Below are 20,082 nucleotides of genomic sequence, written 5' to 3'. Positions count from 1 at the left end.
GAGTGGTTGACTAGCCAAAAATGTCTTTCCATGTCAGCTCCAAGGGAAAAAAAATATATTTTTGTTACACTTCTTAACTCACTATTTCCATGCATTTGCTACTCAACATACGAGAGACCAAAAGAAGTCTATACCCATGAATGGTTATATTCCAAACAGGATACAGCAAAAATAGTTTCATACAAGTTTTAACCACTGAATTAAAAAGCAAACTTCAGTTTTAAAATTTTATTGATTTACCACCTGATTAAAGCATGGAATATTATAACAGTATTATACATAATTTTATGTAGAAAACTTTACATAGCTTTTCATATTATATAATTATTCTGCTATTCTCTCAAAAAAATGTATACATCCATTGGGCAAGGAATGCTGTTCATTAAATTACTGATATTAAAATTTACTTAAGAAGGAGATCTTTATGAAAGTAACTAGCAACTAATTTAGGCATTTTAAATAAGTAAGACATACATTTTGCACAGAAAGTACATTTTCCTTAAAGTGGCAGAAAAAATGTAAGAGATCATAGACATTAAGGTAAGCTGTGCCTTTGACAAAAGGAAAAAAACCCCCCAAAAAATACCACGCTTGTACTTCAGGCCAAGGATACAATTTACCTCCTTTTTCCATTCTTTTAAATCATTTGGCTTGCTTACATGATTAGAGACATTTTACCTAGGAGCTATTCCAAACTCTTATTCTGCCTATATTTTAGATATTATAGAAATAGAATTAGTGAAATTGAAATGAGAAAAAGCCAAGGGTCAAAACATAAGATGCTCTTGCACCAGAACAAACGAAAGAAACAAGAACAGGGGTCTTTCAGGGTTATCCCAATTACCAAATAAAAAAAGATTTTTCCCCTGCCCACCCACTTGAAAGAGTCCCATTAAGGAGAAAAAAAATCATGAGAACATGCAGATCCTCCACATTTATACTATTAAACTATGAACTTATATTTACCTATAATTTGTTGCATAACATCTTAATTAGCGTGTACACATTTAAAATGCAATGCCTGAATAGAGTTCACATACTGCATACAAATGCCAGATCTTTTTCTAGATATGCTAACATGGACCCCCAATCTCAAATACAGTCACATTAAAGCCAAAGAGAAGCTTTACCATAAGCAGTGGGAGCCATTGCTAGCAGAACCTGGCACAAGATCCAAGCCAGTGTAGTAGTGATTACTTTTGGAGTTTTGACAGAGCATTCTCAGCTTTGTTATAATGATGCCCATGGGTTATGGCCTTTCCAAAGGTACAGAGCAGCAAACAGCTGGTAAAAAAAGTGCTTCGAACAGTGTAGTTACTGATGCACCATTCTCTATTGATCTAGTATATATAATCAACCATCAGAAGTCTTGGAGGCAGGAATAAGACTGTTACACTGTTTCTCCTCTCCATGCAATACAAGGTAAGTCTATAATTCTGATGTCATGTGATTAATTTCAGCAGTTTCTGAATTGCTGACAGACAAACTCTTTCCTAAATAAGTAAAGGAATACATAAGGCTGCCTTAAAGATGCTCCAACATCAAGAAGGATCCTCGATTTTAGTATCTGGATAAGCCCTGTATGCAAACAACAAAAAGAAGTGCTTCAAAGCAATTTTATAATGAAAGAAAGCCTATAATGCAACAGTTGTTACAAAAAAATCTGTAAAATCAGAAGACAACTGCAGTGCTCTTATGTTGCCTAATAGAAGGAGCAACTTAAAAAAAGTTATGGTCTGACAGGAGATAGGATTGTACATTTCATTAATAAAATGCTAAAACATTCAAACATAGGAAAATGTACTGTCCTATTTAAAGTTTAGGGCAGGGAAAAAAAAGTATATTTTCAATTTACCTCTTACAGTTCCAAAATTAAAGAATATCAAAATAAATAACTGACGTTTACTGTAGTTGATGAAATGACGCAGTACCAGGGAATAAGTGACTATACAATTTACAGTACAGTGTAAAAGGATGTATAATAATTTCAAATACAGCAATTAATATGCAATTACTCATCTGTATTCCTAGTAAACTAGCTATATGGTCCTTTCAACATGGGTAGTGTATATATCTTATCTACTGTATACTTAAAAGGTAATAAAAAACAACTCTGCAATTGACTTTCTTTGGTAGAAAAAATAATTTTTAAAAGAAAATAAGGTACGTGAAAACCTTAAGAGTACTTCTGGCCATAATAAAGCCCACGCGGTATAAACACAAACTCAATTAACTGAAGAGCACCATTTGCAAAATCTCACAAAAAATGAAGTCCCTTAAATGTGAATGTGGGAAAATTAACTACGCTAGAAAAATTAAATTGACATCCTTAATAACATATTGGAAAGATGGATCAGACTCTACACCACCATACGTATCCTTTGCTGTCTTTCAGTCTAGCCATTTCTGTCAAATCTCTAAACTGCTTATTAGAGATAATACTGTGGACAAGGTTTGATTCTGTTGTACTTCAATTAAAACTGATACTGCATCAGAGGAATCGCTAACAAATCTTGAACACTAGAATCTGGGCTTACAAAAATGTAAATCACTAGGGCTAATGAAACTTCAGAGTTTAAATCACAGGCTTCCTTTTGGATGCTTCCAAACAGAAAGTATATTGGAAACTATACTGCAGTACATGTGTGCTTAAAACTTTGTTTGTTTTAAAATTTAAACTACAGCAGTCCTGGTGGAAACTAGAATTTACTTTTCTTCCACAAATCACACTGACAGAACCTGAAAGGTGAGGCATTAAAAAACAACCAATACTCAGATCTGCAGTAAAAATAGACATATCCTGATATGTATTAAAGATAGATTACTTCTGGCTAAATAGACATCCTTACTACTAAATGTATACATATATATATCTATATATTCAGAAGGGAAAAGGTTGACAAACCAATACCATTTTCATTTCATTTGTTCAGTGTGCACTTTTATTTTAAGGAAAAAAAACCCCAAAACCTCAAATAAACCTATTCTTGAATGTAACCTTATTTTAGGTGCTCTTTCCATGATCAGACAGTGTATAAATGTCAATGGAAAGTTTCAAAGTGCTTTTCAACTCAGTGCCTTCAAACATGAGACTTTCGTGAGCTGAATTAAAATGCATATTACTGTGTATTCTTGATGCAAAATAAACCTTCCATAAAAACCAAATTGTAGGAAGGTGAACCAAGTTGTAGGAAGGTGCTTCAAAACTGATTGTAAAAATAACTTGTTAAATTAGTGGGGGGAAGGAAGAGAGGGTGGGAAAGTTTTCCCCAAACTAGTATCATCTACAGCCAGACAACAAGACACGCTAACTGTTCTAGTCATGTGTACACACAGAAAAAAAAGTCCAGCATGATCTTAGGCAGTCATTAGCCACTGCAATATATATTTTATTATGAACACATGTGCTAACATCACAAGCCTATACAACTATATTCAGTATTTCCAGGGGGAGTAATTTCCACTAAGAAATTGTCTGCAGCAGATTTACTGAAATTAGCTAGGAAGTGTAAGACTGAACAATTGAAATAACAGATCCAAAAAGACAGACTTGATCATAAGAATGACTAACATTGAAACAAACAGACTTTATACACCTATTGTATTAACTGTAAGTAACAATATGGAAGAAAATTAACACTGCTGATAGCCATTTTTGTCAGGGTGGGCAAAACAAGTCTTTTTCAAAAAAAAAAAAAAAAAAAGAGGGAAGGAGAGAGAGAAAATAAAAGAAAACGGTGTCCTGATCAGTTTCGTGCGCCAAGCGGTACCAATCGTTTTTCTCCTCTTGAATCCACTCCTTGAACGTACCATAGCTGAAGCATTGTGAGTAAGCAGCAGTGACCAGTTTTACTTGAGGCTACCATGAAGGTAAGGGGGTCCCAGTTGTCCGTAACTGCTCCTCCGGCATCCAGATTTTGAATACTACACCTATTCGCAGGAAGAACTTCCGTAGCACAACTCGGAGCTCAGGAATCAGGTCAAACTGCATGATTTCACACAGGTATGGGTAATACGTTGAAGCATGCGCTTTAAACTGTTATGGAAAATAACATGATGCAAGTTATGGCTATTCCCTAGAACACTTAATGGCATCAAACTAACGATTTGTCACTGTGTTTCCCAGTTGTACTCCACTGAACTGTGGGAATGGTCACCAGATGCTCCAGCAACAAGGGACGGCAGTTTCTCATTAAAAATACCTGAAAAGCTACAACAGCACTTTCCCAAACCACATGATAATGAGACAAGACCAGTATGTATTGCAGTGTCCAGACTTTCTTACTGTAATTACCATATGTATTACTATGAAAAGTGTTTAAAGACTATATATTTTGAATAAGTTGGCTTAATAAAATTTGGTAGGGTTGCCATATTTCCAGTATCAAAAAAAGAGGACACCTGTGGGGAAGGGGGGAAACATGGGGCGAGGGGGAAGGGGTATGAGGGCGGGGACACAGGCCCACACCCTACTGCCCCTCACTCCTAAGCCCCTGCTCCCCAGTACCCCTCACTCCCAACTCCCAGCACCCTGGTCCCCACCCCTGCTAACCACACAGCTTGTGCACATTCCCTCTCAGAGCAGCTTGCTGGGACCCACACAAAGAATACATGACCCCCCTCTCACCCCGACAGCCAATCATCTTGCCTGTTGCTCCCAGCCCCAAGCAGCCAAACTGCTAGTGCCTGGGAAAACAGGCAAAGAAAAAACCTGGACATTTGCTTGCATTTTTAGAAACCCGCCCAGACACGAGGACAGAAGGCCAAAAAAAGGACATGTCCGGGGAAACCCAGATGTATGGTACCCTAGGTTCGTCAACAGGCTGTTGCAGTAACTGAATTAAAACAAATCACCAACAAAAACTGAGCTACTTTACCTTTCTGAACTGTGCTGCAAGGAGTAACAATATTACCAAAGTGCTTTAGTTTGCACTGACATGATGCATGGTGATAAGCCTTCATCATTATCAACTAGCAGGAAATCAGTGTAAATATAAGCTCAGGATTCATTAAGTTTAGCATAGTTTCACAACCATACAGATTTAATGCAAGCTGTACACTTTTCCTTATAACTCTACACTACACACGTACGAATAAATATGCCATAAGTATCATTAACAAAATGTAAATACTTCTCTACCCCAGCTCTGGGAATCAGTGCAAGGCTTCATGTATGTACTGTGGCATGCTTGCAAAATACACATTAAGAAAGCTGATCTTACTTCTGCAAAAGGAAAAATTACATCTTTACTAACAGACAGCGAAATCAGACATTCGAATGAACATTTAGCAGCAGTGAAGGTATGGCAGAGCCTGTATCTTGGAGGCTGGCAATTATTTTGGGCAGAGGGCCACTTACTGAGTTTTGGCAAGCCATTGAGGGCCACATGACAGGCAACCCAGGGCAGATAAATATTAATTTTTTAAATTGGTTAAAGGCCCCGCAGGCCGGATAGAACGGCCTGGCGGGCCACATTTTGCCCACCCCTGCTATATCTGGTAGTAAATAAAACTGGTTTCTAGCCTTATCTTACCTTTTCATCACTGATTTTTAGTGTTTTTGTTAACAGCAACAATAGGAGATTGGTCCAGGCCTCTCTGTGGCTTTCTGAATTCACTGTGATAAAATAGGCTAATGCTTCACTGCACACACTAGAAGAAAATATTCATAAATTAATTAGTTCATAAGCATACAAACCTTAAGATACAGGGGAAAAAAGCATGTACACATTGTGTGTCCCATTTGTGACTGCAGTAGTTTGTGTTCCCCAATGAGCTGCCCTTGTATGTGAATATTTCCAATCAAATCTGTTAGCTTTACTCGAGTACAGTGGTTTTCTTCCATAGATTTTAGTTTATGGGAGTTGCTACAGGTGACTGAGGTTGGCATAAATGCTTGCTTTAAAATTGATGCTTGCTACTGTTATGATGGCCAAGGGTTTCTCCCTCCTGCTCCAGTAATTTTTTTTTTTTTTTTTTTTTTTTTTTTACAAGAACATTGTTTTTAAAAAGGCATCAGTCTGATAGCCCTGGAGTGTGAAATCCTTTCCTGATCCTCAGAATGTGTACAGCTCTACCAACATTCCTCCTCCAAACCCAGCGTGAGCCTCCATCTCTCTCATTTGGGAGGGGTTGATAAACTTTGTCTCAATGGCCCAATGAATTCTTTGTCCAGCTGGACTGACAAAATCTCTTGGGGTCAGAGACATCTTGAGGCCCCAGATTTTTATGTAATATCTCATTCTTACTTTAGAAGTCGGTGTTGTATCACATCCCAGGAGTCTCTACGGCTTTCATCAACATACATTCGGAAGAGGATTCTCAAGCAACAAGCCAAGCTGCTGGTCTCTTGTTTTAAAAGATTGGGTTTTGACTTGCCCTTGAACCCTAGAAATCAATTAATTACACATTGGAACATCCATCTACGTTTGCTTAAAATCAGGAAAAACAAAGTTGAAATTCAAGATCCAGCAGAGTGGAGAAACCTATTGTAGTGCATTTTGAGAGATGACAAACATATACATTAAAAAAAGATACGGTCCTTTTTCAGCCTGTGTAGGCACAACATCTCAACTTTTCCAAGGTTTGATGTGGATCCACTAGTAATAAGGGTTGCCCATTACTGCAAAGCATAGATTTGTAATCCATATGTTCTGGGTTTCCCCTCTAAAACCTTTGGAGATTTTCACTATTGCTTCCAGATGCAGTCACAGAAAAGGCTTCTCACTTGTCTCGGAATTGCATATTATATATTTTATATAGTTTCATTAAAATATGCAAGCAAACAAAAAGCCCAAAATGGCAAAAAGGCCTTCTCTAGGTGGTCTAATGATTTGTGGTCATGACATTTCCATGAAAGAAGTCAAATTGCATGCCTCTTACTAGCAACTCTTCCAAAATAGATTTCTAAATTGTAATTCGGAATTGCTGGCAACTAAATCCACTATTTCCCCATCACATTTTTTTTCCCCCCATGGTGGAAATGAATTAGGTATTTAGTTACAAAATTGAAGGAATAATCAAAAGCCACCTAATCAAAAGGGTTAAATGTATCATTGGAGTACTACGCAATTAACTACTAATAAGAAGGCAGTATTGAGTCCAACTGAAGAAATGCGCTTCTGCAATGCTACACATTGTTTACATGATTCCTCCTAGGTAAGATATGCGTACCTGCTCTCCATAGGACAGTTCGCTGTTCATAATTGGAATTAAAGGCTTTGGAAAATGAATGAGACTCTTGCAAACAATCCAGTAATTTAAAGAGGTGATGTGAAGACATGTACTTATACATTCCTTGGTCTTCTGTGTCAATGTGGATATCTGCATCCAGGGCATCTCTCTATATAAAACCAAGATAAGATGATATTTAAAGGGAGAACAGAGCTAAACCCGCCCTCACTTTTACACTTTACAGGCCATGCACTGGTGTAAAACCAGACCAAAATTTATCAGTGCAGATACATGCCAACTTTATTAAAACAGCAGAATATGGTTAATAATGTTTCCATAAGCCTGGACGATGCCAGGGCCATGTCTGTGCATTTCAGTACTGTCCTGCAATTCAGTACCTTATTTTTACAAATATACTAGCAAAAAAAGTGTATTGTTGATATCAACCATTCATTGGTAAGAGAATCTGGAACCAAGCAAGATCTCCATTTCAAGACTATGCAAAATCATTGCTGAACGATACAAAGCACCACATATCCTTTGGGGCCAATTCATGATCTGTAGGGTTCTAAAGAGCAGGGGCGTGCAAAACGGGCTATATTCAGTTCGGATTCAATGCCAATTTGAAGAATCAGTGATTCGGCAACAGACACAGACAGCTTTAAACGTTTTTTCTACATACCTTGTACTAGTGCAGCTTGTGAACAATGAGATGCTGGGGAGGATGGAGCATCCCACAGGAGTGCAGGGCTCCCCTGCCCCCCTGCATGCTCAGCAGCAAACCCAGAAGTGGACCAGAACTACTTCTGATTCACTTCTGGCTCTGGGGGGGGAAGGGGGGGGGCACCTGAGGCCGACTCCTGAGCCGGGTGGTGGGCCCAGCGTGCTTGGCAGCAGACCCAGAAGTGGACCGGAAGTGCTTCTGGTCCACTTCCGGGCCTGCTGCTGAGCGCACTGGAGAGCCCCCCATGCTCCTGTGGGATGTTCCATCCGCCCCGGCATCTCAGCATTCACAAGCCACCTGGTACCTTGGAGGTATGTAGAAAAAAAACATTTAAAAGCTGTGTTTATATCCGAATAGTTGAATCTTTCTGAATTTCTCCGAATCAACTGAGAGGATTCCAATTCAATTCGGAGAAATTAAAAGGGTCTGATTTGAGTAGGATTTGGAGATCTGGCCACCGAATGGGGCTGAATCAAAATCGGGGATCGAAGCTTTGCACAGCTTTACTAAACAGACTGTCAGACAAGTTGACCAGTCAGATATTTCATTCCATATGTCCAAGTACTGCACAGTGCATATGTTGTTAAGGAAATGCACCAGCTTCTGGATAAATGCATACCAGCCAACTGGCATGAAGCACATCATCCAAATGTCAGATCCTTCTCTACCCAGGCAGTATAAAAATAAGAGGTACCTAACCAAGCATTAACACAGATAAGGTTTCTCTGGTCCAAAACCCTAACCCAGGCCTTCTATGGAATAAATAGTGGGATGTGTACACTCCCTTGAAGACCAAATTACTGGAACTCAACTGAAAAAAAAGGACCGTTTCACCAAAGAAACCCTGCTAATAAGCATTATAGGTTAAGTTTGGGCACTTAACCATGGCCTCTTGCCAAGTTTATCTGCTAAGATATGCAGGAAGCAAAGAAACAAATCACCCTCCCTACTCCCCGACAGAGAATGAAAATGCTAAAGCCACAAAATAAAACATAAACTGGAGTCTGTCTTCAGAGTTACATCAAAAAGAAATGCCTCTTTCAGGAAAAGTATAGTACGTACAGTCTGTTACTAGAGTGCAAAGAAGAGTCTTTACCTGAGCTGCAGCCATGTGCTCAGCATCTTCCTTCTTGCTAGTTGCTGGATAAAATACTATACTATCAATGGTCTGTATCAGTTCCAGCTGCACCACACACTTAATAAGGAGGTTGGCAAATAGTTTCTGGTCTGATGGAATACAGCAATATTAAGTTTGAGAAGTAATTTATGATAGACGAATAGGATATTCCAAAAATCATTTAGGTCTGCTTCTCCACACCCCATTATTTTATGAATTATCTTTAAATCATTGTACAGGAAACATTTCTTCATTATAATCCTAGTAGAAGCAAAGCTCAGACCACAACTTGGCTAGGAATTTTTCATTCAAGTTTTTAAGGTATCCTAAAATGCCTTAGGGATCCCAGTAAAGAAGCCTAACCACTCACCCCCTCCAAAAACTAGAGAGCAACTCTTTTCTTGAAATAAACTGCTTGAGCCAGTGACTAGGTGTTTGAGGAAACTGATGTTAACGCTAAAATGCATACTCACTTGCATAAGGACCACCTTTCCAGCTCTCATCTGTTGGATTTGAAAACTGACTCTGTCCCCTTTCTGAAGCATTTTTGTCCACGCTGCTCAGAGACTGGCGATCTAAGTCGACATCCTAGAAGACAACAGTATCACAGGAACTTCCATTAATCCAATATACTTAACTTGTCCCAGCCCTCACTTTTCTGATTATTTAAGCTGTTTCTATAAATATCTTGTTTTTGTGCTGCATTTGATGTTTCTATTTCCCACTGGTCTAAATACAGAGTAATGCAGTGTGCTAGTTTTAGCTGTTACCTTTACAAATACATTTACGACACAATGTTTCTAGTTACCCCCCCCCCCCCAAGTTTAATTAAATAGCGCAAATTCATTCTTACCAAATGCTTTTCAGAAACATCATCATCCATTCCTGCTGGTCTCCACGTAAGCAGGCTTCACAGAGAAAGAAAATACCATAAATCCACTTATCTTGACTTCACATACTGTATCAATTTTTTGTTTGAACTAACTTACACATGAGGAATGGTGGTTTTGAAGATTTCCAGCATACAATTGCATGTTTGGTCCCAAACTTCAGGACTGAATTTTTCTCCATTTAGTATTACCAAGTTTTCTAGACAATTGGTACCTGATCGAGCCAGCTGTTCATTATCTGTAAATGAATTACCCTTATTTATTAGATTCTATAAGCCTGCCTGAAGAAACGATAAGAATTAAAACATTCACAAAGAGTTGCGCACATTTTATATTGTGAAGACTTGGTACAAGTACCAGTTTTACCAATAGCTCAAAGCCTACCTAACAAACTGCAGTCATAATGAACGTGCATTATAGTAACACTAAGAGTAAAGGTCAGGACATCAAATAGACTTAACTCTTCCCATGTATGTAGGTTAAGGACAAAAATTTAAAAGTCCAAAATGACTTCCGCCCTCATAGCCACCTACCAAAATGACTTCTGCCCTCATTCCATGTTAGTAGTTTACACAAGAACTTAAAAAATGGCATACGTAGGAGTTGGATTCTTTAGGTAAGTAGTTACACAAGAGTAACTTTCTAGGATGCTGTCTACAGACTACTGGGGTTACTTTCAAATTGTAAGAGAATGAAGTATTTTGTTCATCCAGCCAAGGATGAAAAACTAGTTTTTGACAAAAGAAGAAAAGCTAAATGGCGGAGTGTCAACATAATTCATGACAGAGCAAAATTAAGTCAAGCTCCAAGTATCAGCATGCTCAGCTGGCAAAACAAGAAACAATCACAGGAAAGGCTAATTAACTGAATGGCATGAAGGAATTATCCTTGGAAATGAGTTATCCATGGATATATAAATAGTGCTTTGTTTTTCCTGCTTTAAATTTCTTTGAGAAGAGGCTAACATGTATTCCAAAACGTTTATCAAATTAACAACACACATATGTATGTGAATAAGCTACCTTGTTTTACACACCAGTGTAACTGTGCAAATATATCAGGAAGAAGGATCTCATTTAAAGCTTCATAGAACTGTGTAAATACATCACAGATTGCGTAAAGTGCATGGTTACATGTAGTTGTCATCCATTCAGATTTCTGTAAGAAAGTGAGAGGCTTTTAATTTATTTGTGGTACAAAGTGAATGGAGAGAATAGGTTCTGACATAGCAGGGGCAGGCAATTATTTCAGGTGGAGGGCCACTTAACGAGGTTTGGTGAGCTTGAGGGCCACATGGATAGTCCTGCCCCTTGATAGTTGCCCCACCCCCCTGGTTGCCATCTTAGGACCACAAGTCCCACTTCTAACCCCTGACCTTTGCCAACTGAAGTCCCTCCCCTTGCTCCCCAGAAATACTCCTTTTCAGATGGGGGGGTTGCCATCTTAGAACCAGAAAAAAGCCCCAAATCATGCACTAGAAGTCAAACATCTACTATAACATTTTAATTCTGTTACAAAAAATATTTTTGTCATGATTTGTTTGCGTACTGTATACAGGAGGTGATTTCACAATAACTCAAAAATAAATTCTTAGTCTTGTATTGTCTGTGGGTGGATGTGCATGTGGGAGGTGCTATCAGGGCAGGGTGTGGGTGTGTGGCATTTGTGGGGTGTGAGGGATGGTGGGGGGTGGGTATGGGGAACCTCTGTACAGTCCCCCCATGGCGCAGCAGCAGCAGGCGCTCGAGCCTGGTGCAGGCGCTGTTGCCCAGTGGCATGCAGCTCTGGCCAGTGGCGCACATTGCAGTGAGGGGGGCAGCCGGCCCAGGTTGCCTTCATCGCCAGCGCTCCCCACCATGCACGCACGGCCCCCACTCATGTGCCACAAGAGGAAAGCCCCAGGCACTGGAGCGGGCTGCCTTCACTGGTCCCTGCTGCACAGGTCCCAGGACTCCATAACGAAGTAGGGGTCAGGGCTCCTCTCCACTTCCGGCTGAGTCCCAGGACTTGCACAGCAGAGAGCAGTGAAAGCAGCTGACAGCAGTGCGTGAAGCTTCCCTCCAGTGGTGCGTAAGTGCAGGGACTGTGTGTGCACAGTGGGGAGTGTCAGCAATAGAGGCAGCTAGGAGGGGGTTGCGCTCCTCACTGCAATGTGCAGTGTTGGCCGGAGCCACACGCTATCAGGCACCAGCTGCACTGGACATCCGTGCCCCTGCCTGCTGGTGCTGCTGCTGCGTGCAGTGGGTAAAGTCGGGGGAGTCCCATCCCCTGCACACACCCTCACACCCACATGTGCTCCAAGCTGCTGCTGGCCTCCATGGGCATTTGTATAACAGGGCACCTTGATCTCCCATACATACATGTGCATGAGAGCATATACACATATGGGCACCTTGCTCCCACCTTCGTGGGTGGAAGGGCTGGGCAGGGTCCAATTAGTTGGTGGGTGCTATAGCCTGGATGAAAAAGCATCTGGTGGGCCAGATCCAGCCTGCAGGCTATATTTTGCCCACCCCTGTGATAGCATGTGGCAGAAGAATGATTAGTCATTAAAAAAAAAGCGCACAGCTTAAAAGAGGAATACAATTTGGATAGAGGTCACACATCATACCCAGAAATCTATAGATTGCCAACACCAGAGGTTCAGATGTGGTTAGAATTAATTACAAACTTGCATCTGTTCAGCAAGGTAAGGTCTAAACTTGTGAGAAATCACTGGACACCATTCTTGGTAGTCCCACACATCATGGAGAAACTATGGACATGGAAATCTTACAAGCAAGTTTTTCAAGGAGGGAACAGGCAAATCTCAGAAGATGACATGGTGGAAAATGAATACCTATGATACCACTGCCCATGTTGAGGTCTTTAGCTGTCAGATTTCTAAGGGCCAAAAAACTGTCCTCAGAAGACCTTTGTTACCTCAGTTTGTTGTTCAGGGAGTTTCATATTGTCAAAAATCCTGAATACAATTCGGAAGAGATCTTGCCACCAGTGTTTTTCAAAGGTATGCCCGTAGCTCTTCATTATTTCAAACATCACCGTCAGACCTCTACGAGAAGAAAACAATGAAAAGCACAAAGACTCAAATGGGGGCCTCTGTTCATTCAAATAACTGAATACACCCAAAAGGCAAAATGTTCTCATTACCTTGTCCGAACATCTAATTTACATCTATTAATGATGCAAGACAGTTCAAATAAGATAGGGAACCATCCTCTGACCCAGACCCTGTCTCCAGGAGCAACATTCATGTCATCACTTGTGTATTCTCTTAATACCTAAGAAATATTGGGGTAGGTAGCAAGAAAAAAAAAGTCATCTTTAAAAATGCACCTTTAGAGACCATTTTAAATCAGAGCTTAAAGTCTTTAAAGAGCTTAGAAGTTAAAAGCTGATTTATTAGTTAGGTGTGCAACAAGGTATTTGGATTTATCGTTTCAGTATGTTCACTCCTAATTACATCCACAAATACATCTAATGTACCACAAATGCTGTTAAAGACACATTTTAGCTCCATTCCTCATATAGCTTTTTAAAAAACTATTTTTTGGTATATAACGAAATCAAATTTCAGATGGACTCCTGAACTACACCTGCCTTCACATAATTTGTGCAAGTCATTTTATGTTTGGCTTGTGCAGCTACATAGATATTGGATACGTATCTTGCAAGTGTAATTAATACTTCAGGATCTTTTTAACAAAATTATTGCCATATTGTATATTCCTGCAATAAGACTTCCACAAAGAACAATTTAAGCTTCTACCCAGTGTATTAAAAAGGCATAAAAATAACAAAACATGAAATTTAGCTTGCAATAATCCACATTTGGAATCAAAGTTCATATTTTCTAAATTGTCAAAGTTGCAAGAGGCAGCTTAAATTACGTTGGTTTCAGCCACACAAAGCTGAAACCAAAAGTTTCATCATTTTTCAAAAGGGGACAAAAAACTAGTACCAGCATACCACCTTTAATATTAAATGGGCATCTACTTTTAGGTAAGCATTTTCACATATGCACTGTTAGACTCAAGCCTGAGTTTAAAAACAATTTTTCATTTCACAGTAATTTGGTTTAGCATTAAAAGATACTAGAAGAACATGAAGGCAGAGCATAAATTACCTGTGGTCTTTCTGAAACATATTTAGCACAATAACGAATAAGTCTGATGGCTTCCATGCTAGTGTCAGGAAATGCTACATTACAGGCAAATTCAGATAAACATTTTACCGCATCCTGAAATGAATCTATTGCTGCTGGAAAATGCTGCTGAAAAATATTTGCTGGGGAAAACGGAAGAGAAAGAAACAGAATATTAATATTTAAAAGGTGTCTTTTATGACTGCTTCTTTGTCATAGCTTCATTAAATCTATGTTTTCCTGAAGCTGGTTACTTATTAAAATACTTCCAGGGTATTAAACATGTGCTTCAATTTAAAACAAGAAAATTGATATAAAGCTTTAAGTCAAATGGCCTACAGAGCCCTCAGACTATGCAGTAAGAAACCAGGACAAAAGTTTAGAATTTGGAGAGACACAAATCAACACGAACCTTAGTCTACTCTGAAAGTTTCTGCCTACAATCCAGGAGATCCAGATATCTGAAGGCTGCAAAAGTTATCCTATTAGATTATTGTTTGAATTTAAACAGAACTGTATCTATAGCCACTTCTCATTTTCAGTATTTTCCAAATTTTTAAATATACAGGGCACACTTTTCTGGATTCAAAACTGGTGACAAATTTCTCTTTTACACGAAAAGGGGGGAGGGAAGGGTTAATGCATATGCACGTGTGTGTATTATATCTGTGGTTAAAATGCTGAAATATACTGTTAAAAATGACACCAAATACACCTTCCTTTAAGCAAAGGAGTCTCTATACCATGGTCCACAACATTTTGAGCTTTAAAGGCATCTGTCCATAAATTTCTCTGAATTACATGGCACCCTAGTTGAAAAGCCACTTGGATCTAAATTCAGAGAAGATATGGAAGGGGCCTTGAGGCTGAAAAGTTTAAGAATCACCAATCTAACTGGGGCCACTTAAAAGGTTGCTAGCCCCAGAAGCACGAGAGGAGCGGAGGGGACAAACCAGGCTGCAAAGCAAAGCTCCATATGTGCATCCACCTGCTTGCAGCAAACACGCTGTTGGCAGCATGGGGTGCAGGCAGGCAGCACAGAAGCTGCCTGGGGGGCAGGGGATGGCAGTAACAGTGGTGATGACAACTCTCCAAAGGAGCAGCTGCAGGTGCCACCAGCATAAGCTGGAGCAGTGCAGAGTACTGGATGGAGGAGAAGAGCATTTACCTCACACAGAGGGCTCTCACAGCACACCACGTTTGCTCTCTAGTGAGCCATGGCACAACCTTCGAGAATCACTGCTCTACAATAAGCACATTTGTTAGGGGTGCGAACCAGGCCATACTCAATTCGGATTTGGCCCAAACTGGGGACAGTGATTTGATTAATTGATTCAGATCGCTGTTCCCGATTCGATTCGGCTGAATCTGAATCCGAGCATTTGATGCCCATTCAGAGAATCAACGATTTGGACACAGAGCTTTAAATGTTTTTTCTACATACCTTGAGGTACCAAGCACAGCTCATGAACGCTGCAACGGTGGGGTGGATGGAGTGTCCCACAGGAGCGCGCGGGTGGGCCCCCACATGTTCGGCGGCAAAATCTGAAGCGGACCGGAAGTACCTGTAGTCCAGTTCCAGGTCTGCTGCTGAGCATGCTGGGGGGATGCCCCTGCACCCCTCCAGACCCAAGAGGCACCAGTCACCGAGCCGGGAGGGCCCCCCAGCGGACCCAGAAGTGGACTGGAAGGGCTTGTGGTCCACTTCCGGGTCTGCTGCTGAGCGTGCCGAAGACCCCCCGCCATGCTCCTGTGGGATGCTCCATCTGCCTCAGCATCACAGCATTCACGAGCCGCCTGCTACCTTGAGGTACGTAGAAAAAACATTTAAAGTTGTATCTATATCCGAATCATCAAAGCTTTCTGAATCAATTCAGAGAGATTAAAGGGTCTCCTGATTCGATTTGGATTCAGAGATTAGGCCACTGAATCAGGCCGAATCTCCACTGAATCAAATCAGCGGCTGAAGCTTTGCACAGCCCTAGTATCTGTGTAGCCATATCTTTGGCCATTTCAAAATAGCAGAATTGACTGGGTGCCTTTGGAAAAAAGAAGTTACAGCACAACCTGGCCCAGCCCTCAAGTCATTTGTGATTTATTCCACCTGCTTCCCCACCAATTCCCCAGCCAGAGGAATGGGATGGATCTTCCTTCAACTGGAAAAAAACTTTTCTGCCCCTCTTGCCATCCATGAGATTATTAAGGCATCCAACACTACCTTTACAAAAAGCAGGACCTCTCTCTCACCCCCTACCACTTTTTCAAGTTCCCATCCTGGGAAAGAATTATCTTGGTGCCCAGATGTTGAAAGAACCCTTTCACATGCTGTTAAAGTATTTCATATATCCTCCTACATTCCCCTTAGATATTTTCTAGCACTATAGAGATCTGGCGTGATATGCCATTTTGGTTTTGCCAGTCAGAGGAGCAGAGCAGTTATAACAGTGTTGGAGCTGTTCTAGCTAGGCCATTATGCAAAACCTACCCAAATAATTTTACCAAGTTGGATATTTAAAAGTCAGATCCCAAAACTACAATAAACACACCCATTATTTAAACAGGCTCTTCTAGCATACAATGCATGAACCAAAACTTGCTGTGATCCATCTGCCAAGAATTACTTACTAACTATGTGTGCTGTAGTTTGAAAAGCCAACTCCACGATATTCCCATCATGGTCTGAAGCTGCTTGGTGAAATACTGCAAAGATATTCTTCCAGCCTGAGCGAATGTTCCCAGCCTGTGAGTTGACCATCTGAGCAATGCAGCGTATTACCATGTCACGAATAGTTGGAGATCTTTAAAAAAAAAAAGAATGAACCACCACGTCAAGTGCCATTCCCTATTTGCCACAGAGAATCTAAACAGTCACATTAAGATGCTGGCCAAAAAGTAAGCGAAAGCAGAAATTTTAGTACACGCACACCTGTTTTTCTTCATAATATGCTCAAAAGGCCTCAAAAAGTCCTTCTGGAAACGGAAGTTGGCTAACTCTCCCTTCTCAAGGAACTTCATTGACAGCTGCCTTAATGAGTCAACTGCAAAGATGGCCACGTCTTCATTAGGGTTGCAGCCAACCTAGTAAGGAAAAAAAAGTGTGCGCCTATGTATGCCAATATACATTAAAAAAAAAAAGTCAACTCTTCAATAAACTGTTTCAGACCAACAGTTTATTGAAGAATGCTGGCACAGCGCTTCCATGCTTCATCCTTTAGGTAACTAGACTGTCTTTACAAACAGACAATGCCATGCAAAAACCCAGAAATTTGTAAACTGGTGGTTTAAAGGAATGGAGTAGTATACCACCACCACACTAGAACGTGGAAAAAATTTTGGTTAGAGAATTAGCAAACTGTTCAAGTTTGCAAACACTCAGTTTACACCTGCAAAGAGAATTCATTACATTATTTCTAACAACAGAGCTAAGGAATTAAGAATCTTTTTCCTTCTTTTTGATTAAATACTCCATAATGTACTCTGATTGTGGATTTCATTAAGATACAAACGTGAGATAGTCATGACTGCTTCAGTTCATCCAGAGTATTTAAAAGCATTAACTCAATCCATGTTGATCCATACATCCCCAAACCCATGACACTTGAATCATAGGAACCCTTTAAAGCCATGATGCATAATAAGGGGAAATTCTTGGCCAATAAACATTATTCCACCTGAACTTAAGTGGCATTGTAAGATTATATTCTGTAATCTTTAAGGTTTAAGTACCTTATTGAAATGATCTCCGATCACTTGCCATATCCTTGACCACTGCAGCCTAATGCGATTCATGTTGTAATATGAAATCTCCACTATCTTTTGTAGACTGAACATGCGTGGGTGGTGGGGGGAAGCCAGCTCATCCATGGAAACAGCACACAACCATCGGACAAAGTCAACTGAATGTTAAACAGATATTATAGGCCGTGAGTTTGGGATGGTTTCCCCTGCAATGGTCCTTTTCACCATATGTTCAGTATACATACCTATTGCATTGCCATCCAGCCTGGTTGATCCTGTAAATATTCTGTGGAACAAAATTAAGATGTGGTTAACATGTTAAGTTGTATTGAAAAGAGGCAACTCACTTGTCCTGCAGAAGCTAAGCTGCTCCCCTCCATGGCATCCCACAAGCCCCATGCATGCTACTCTCTCACCCTCTCCTATATTTCATGAGCTTTGTTTAACCCCCTGCACTACCACCCTCCCACCATGGCAAGAACTTGTATGTACCTCCCCCAGCCTGGAGCTTTTTGAGTATCCTTATCTACCAAGCCAGGGTATGCCATTATTCTCATGCCCCAAAATGCACATTAGAAGGATGCATGCAGGCCTGCACTGCCCCAATAACTATTTTGCCAAAAAAATACATCAATCATTCAGGGTGTTTCCATGTTAAAAACTCCAAGAGGCTGAGCCGGGGGGGGGGCGCAGGAAGGGATGGGAAAGTGTTGCACTAGAAGGCATTAAAATGGGTGCCACTTGATACCGCGTCAGACTACAACACTGCTAGAAGCTCTGGCTGCACTAACCGTAGGGCAAGAGCTCTGCAGGCTGGGGGCTGAGCATCCCTAATCTAGTAAAATGGAGATACTGATGCATGTCCAATAAATAGGGATTTCAGAGAACCCAATCTGGATTTGTGACCCAGCAGAGGCAAAAAATGGTGTAAATTGACAGTAGCAAATAACCAGACATAACAGGACATGCTTTATGTAGCAGACAGCCAATACAAAAGTAATTTATGTGCTTTTTAAATTGGTTCTTGTGCTCTATACAACACAATACCTCCAATTTATTTTGTAGCAGTAAAGGACTGAAGAACAGAATATGCATATGATATTCCCACCCTTAAAGTACATTTGAATTGATGCAAAATAATCCCTCTGGTTATCCAGCAATCAGTGTCAATAACCAACTAGTTCACTGGAAAACATGTTTCTCTCTGGGACTGAAATAATGTACTCGATAGATCCATGAGATTTGGCAAGATTCTTATAATGGTTTTAAACTTCAGAAGCTGAAAACCCAGTCGGAGTCAACAGGTTTTTTGTTTGTTTTTAAAAACAAACATCAGGACAGCTTGGGAAACTCAATCCGCACATGATCTTATTACAGAAGCTAATGACAATACCTGTCCACTGCCACCACCACACTTTGTGAGCTAGTCTCTCCTACAGATTCCTGAATGCTGGCCATTTGCCTTTTATCAACTCCACCACCAACAAGGTTACCTGGAAAAAGAACATTCAGAGACAAATTACATCATATGGATTCCTAACCATCAACAGTGTGTTCAGTTTTACACAAGGAAGCAGCAATCAACAGCTGCTGCTCCCAAGTCACTTCCAAAATTCACACAGGACAAGTGATATTAATAATATTTAAAACCCAATCTCAAAACAGTATTTCTCGACTGTCCATATATTTGATTCCAGAAGATTAGCTTCAAGTTAATAGTAAAATAAAGTTATGAGCACATGAACATGCATTCATTTGTTCACTGGAAAGGGAGAGACGTTGTTTCAAATGAAACAGGTTTTGCATCATAGGACTGCATGAAAATTAGTCATCTTCAGTGGTTTTCAGGTGATGAAGAAAAAAAGAGCAAGAAAGAGAAAGAAAAACAAAAACAAAAGTGCTTGAACTTTAATTAATTATCTATAGTGGAACCAGAGGGTGTCTCTACACATGCTTTGGGATAGAGGGTGCATGGGGGAAGGGGAAATAGCACACACCTTAGCTAATTAAAGCACCCACAACATCCCATGCTTCAAAAATCTTGATTGGGGCACTTTAACTAAAGTTTTTTTGACAAGCTTTAGCTAAAGCGCCCTTCACCACCATTTTGAAGTGCAGGGACACTGAATACACATGATGTGGAGGCTGCTGGAGCATGTTAATTGGCACACTTCAGTAGACTCAACTAATCAAGACCACACCATGTGCCAATTAGCACACACTGGAACAGATGTCCAGTATGTGTATAGGTGCCCAGAGATATTACCCTGGTTACCTGCAGTTTAGTTACCCAAAT

The 20,082-nt window shown here is 40.3% G+C and overlaps 1 protein-coding gene across 4 annotated transcripts in view; it reads right to left on the bottom strand.

Annotated features, from left to right (window-relative positions):
* Positions 1-200: 200 nt before the first annotated feature.
* Positions 201-20,082, bottom strand: part of ARFGEF2 (ADP ribosylation factor guanine nucleotide exchange factor 2) — a 69,071-nt gene continuing 49,189 nt past the window's right edge. For 2 of the 4 annotated variants that reach the window (XM_019509886.1, XM_019509888.1), the window contains exons 23-39: positions 19,180-19,279; positions 18,032-18,072; positions 17,775-17,944; positions 16,975-17,126; positions 16,674-16,846; positions 14,031-14,191; positions 13,055-13,185; positions 12,827-12,956; positions 10,927-11,062; positions 10,004-10,142; positions 9,868-9,922; positions 9,488-9,602; positions 8,994-9,124; positions 7,174-7,342; positions 6,249-6,387; positions 5,535-5,652; positions 214-4,036 (exon numbers count right to left, since the gene is read on the bottom strand). In XM_019509886.1, the coding sequence (XP_019365431.1) occupies positions 3,860-4,036; positions 5,535-5,652; positions 6,249-6,387; positions 7,174-7,342; positions 8,994-9,124; positions 9,488-9,602; positions 9,868-9,922; positions 10,004-10,142; positions 10,927-11,062; positions 12,827-12,956; positions 13,055-13,185; positions 14,031-14,191; positions 16,674-16,846; positions 16,975-17,126; positions 17,775-17,944; positions 18,032-18,072; positions 19,180-19,279 (2,237 nt within the window). In that variant the 3' untranslated portion in view covers positions 214-3,859. Of the gene's footprint in view, positions 4,037-5,534; positions 5,653-6,248; positions 6,388-7,173; positions 7,343-8,993; positions 9,125-9,487; positions 9,603-9,867; positions 9,923-10,003; positions 10,143-10,926; positions 11,063-12,826; positions 12,957-13,054; positions 13,186-14,030; positions 14,192-16,673; positions 16,847-16,974; positions 17,127-17,774; positions 17,945-18,031; positions 18,073-19,179; positions 19,280-20,082 lie in introns of those variants that run through there. The other 2 variants (XM_019509887.1, XM_019509889.1) reach the window with 2 other exon arrangements.

This window comes from Gavialis gangeticus, unplaced genomic scaffold (assembly GCF_001723915.1).
Source record: "Gavialis gangeticus isolate Ggan-Ray unplaced genomic scaffold, GavGan_comp1, whole genome shotgun sequence".
NCBI lineage: Eukaryota > Metazoa > Chordata > Crocodylia > Gavialidae > Gavialis > Gavialis gangeticus.
This window is presented reverse-complemented; position numbering and strand designations above follow the sequence as displayed.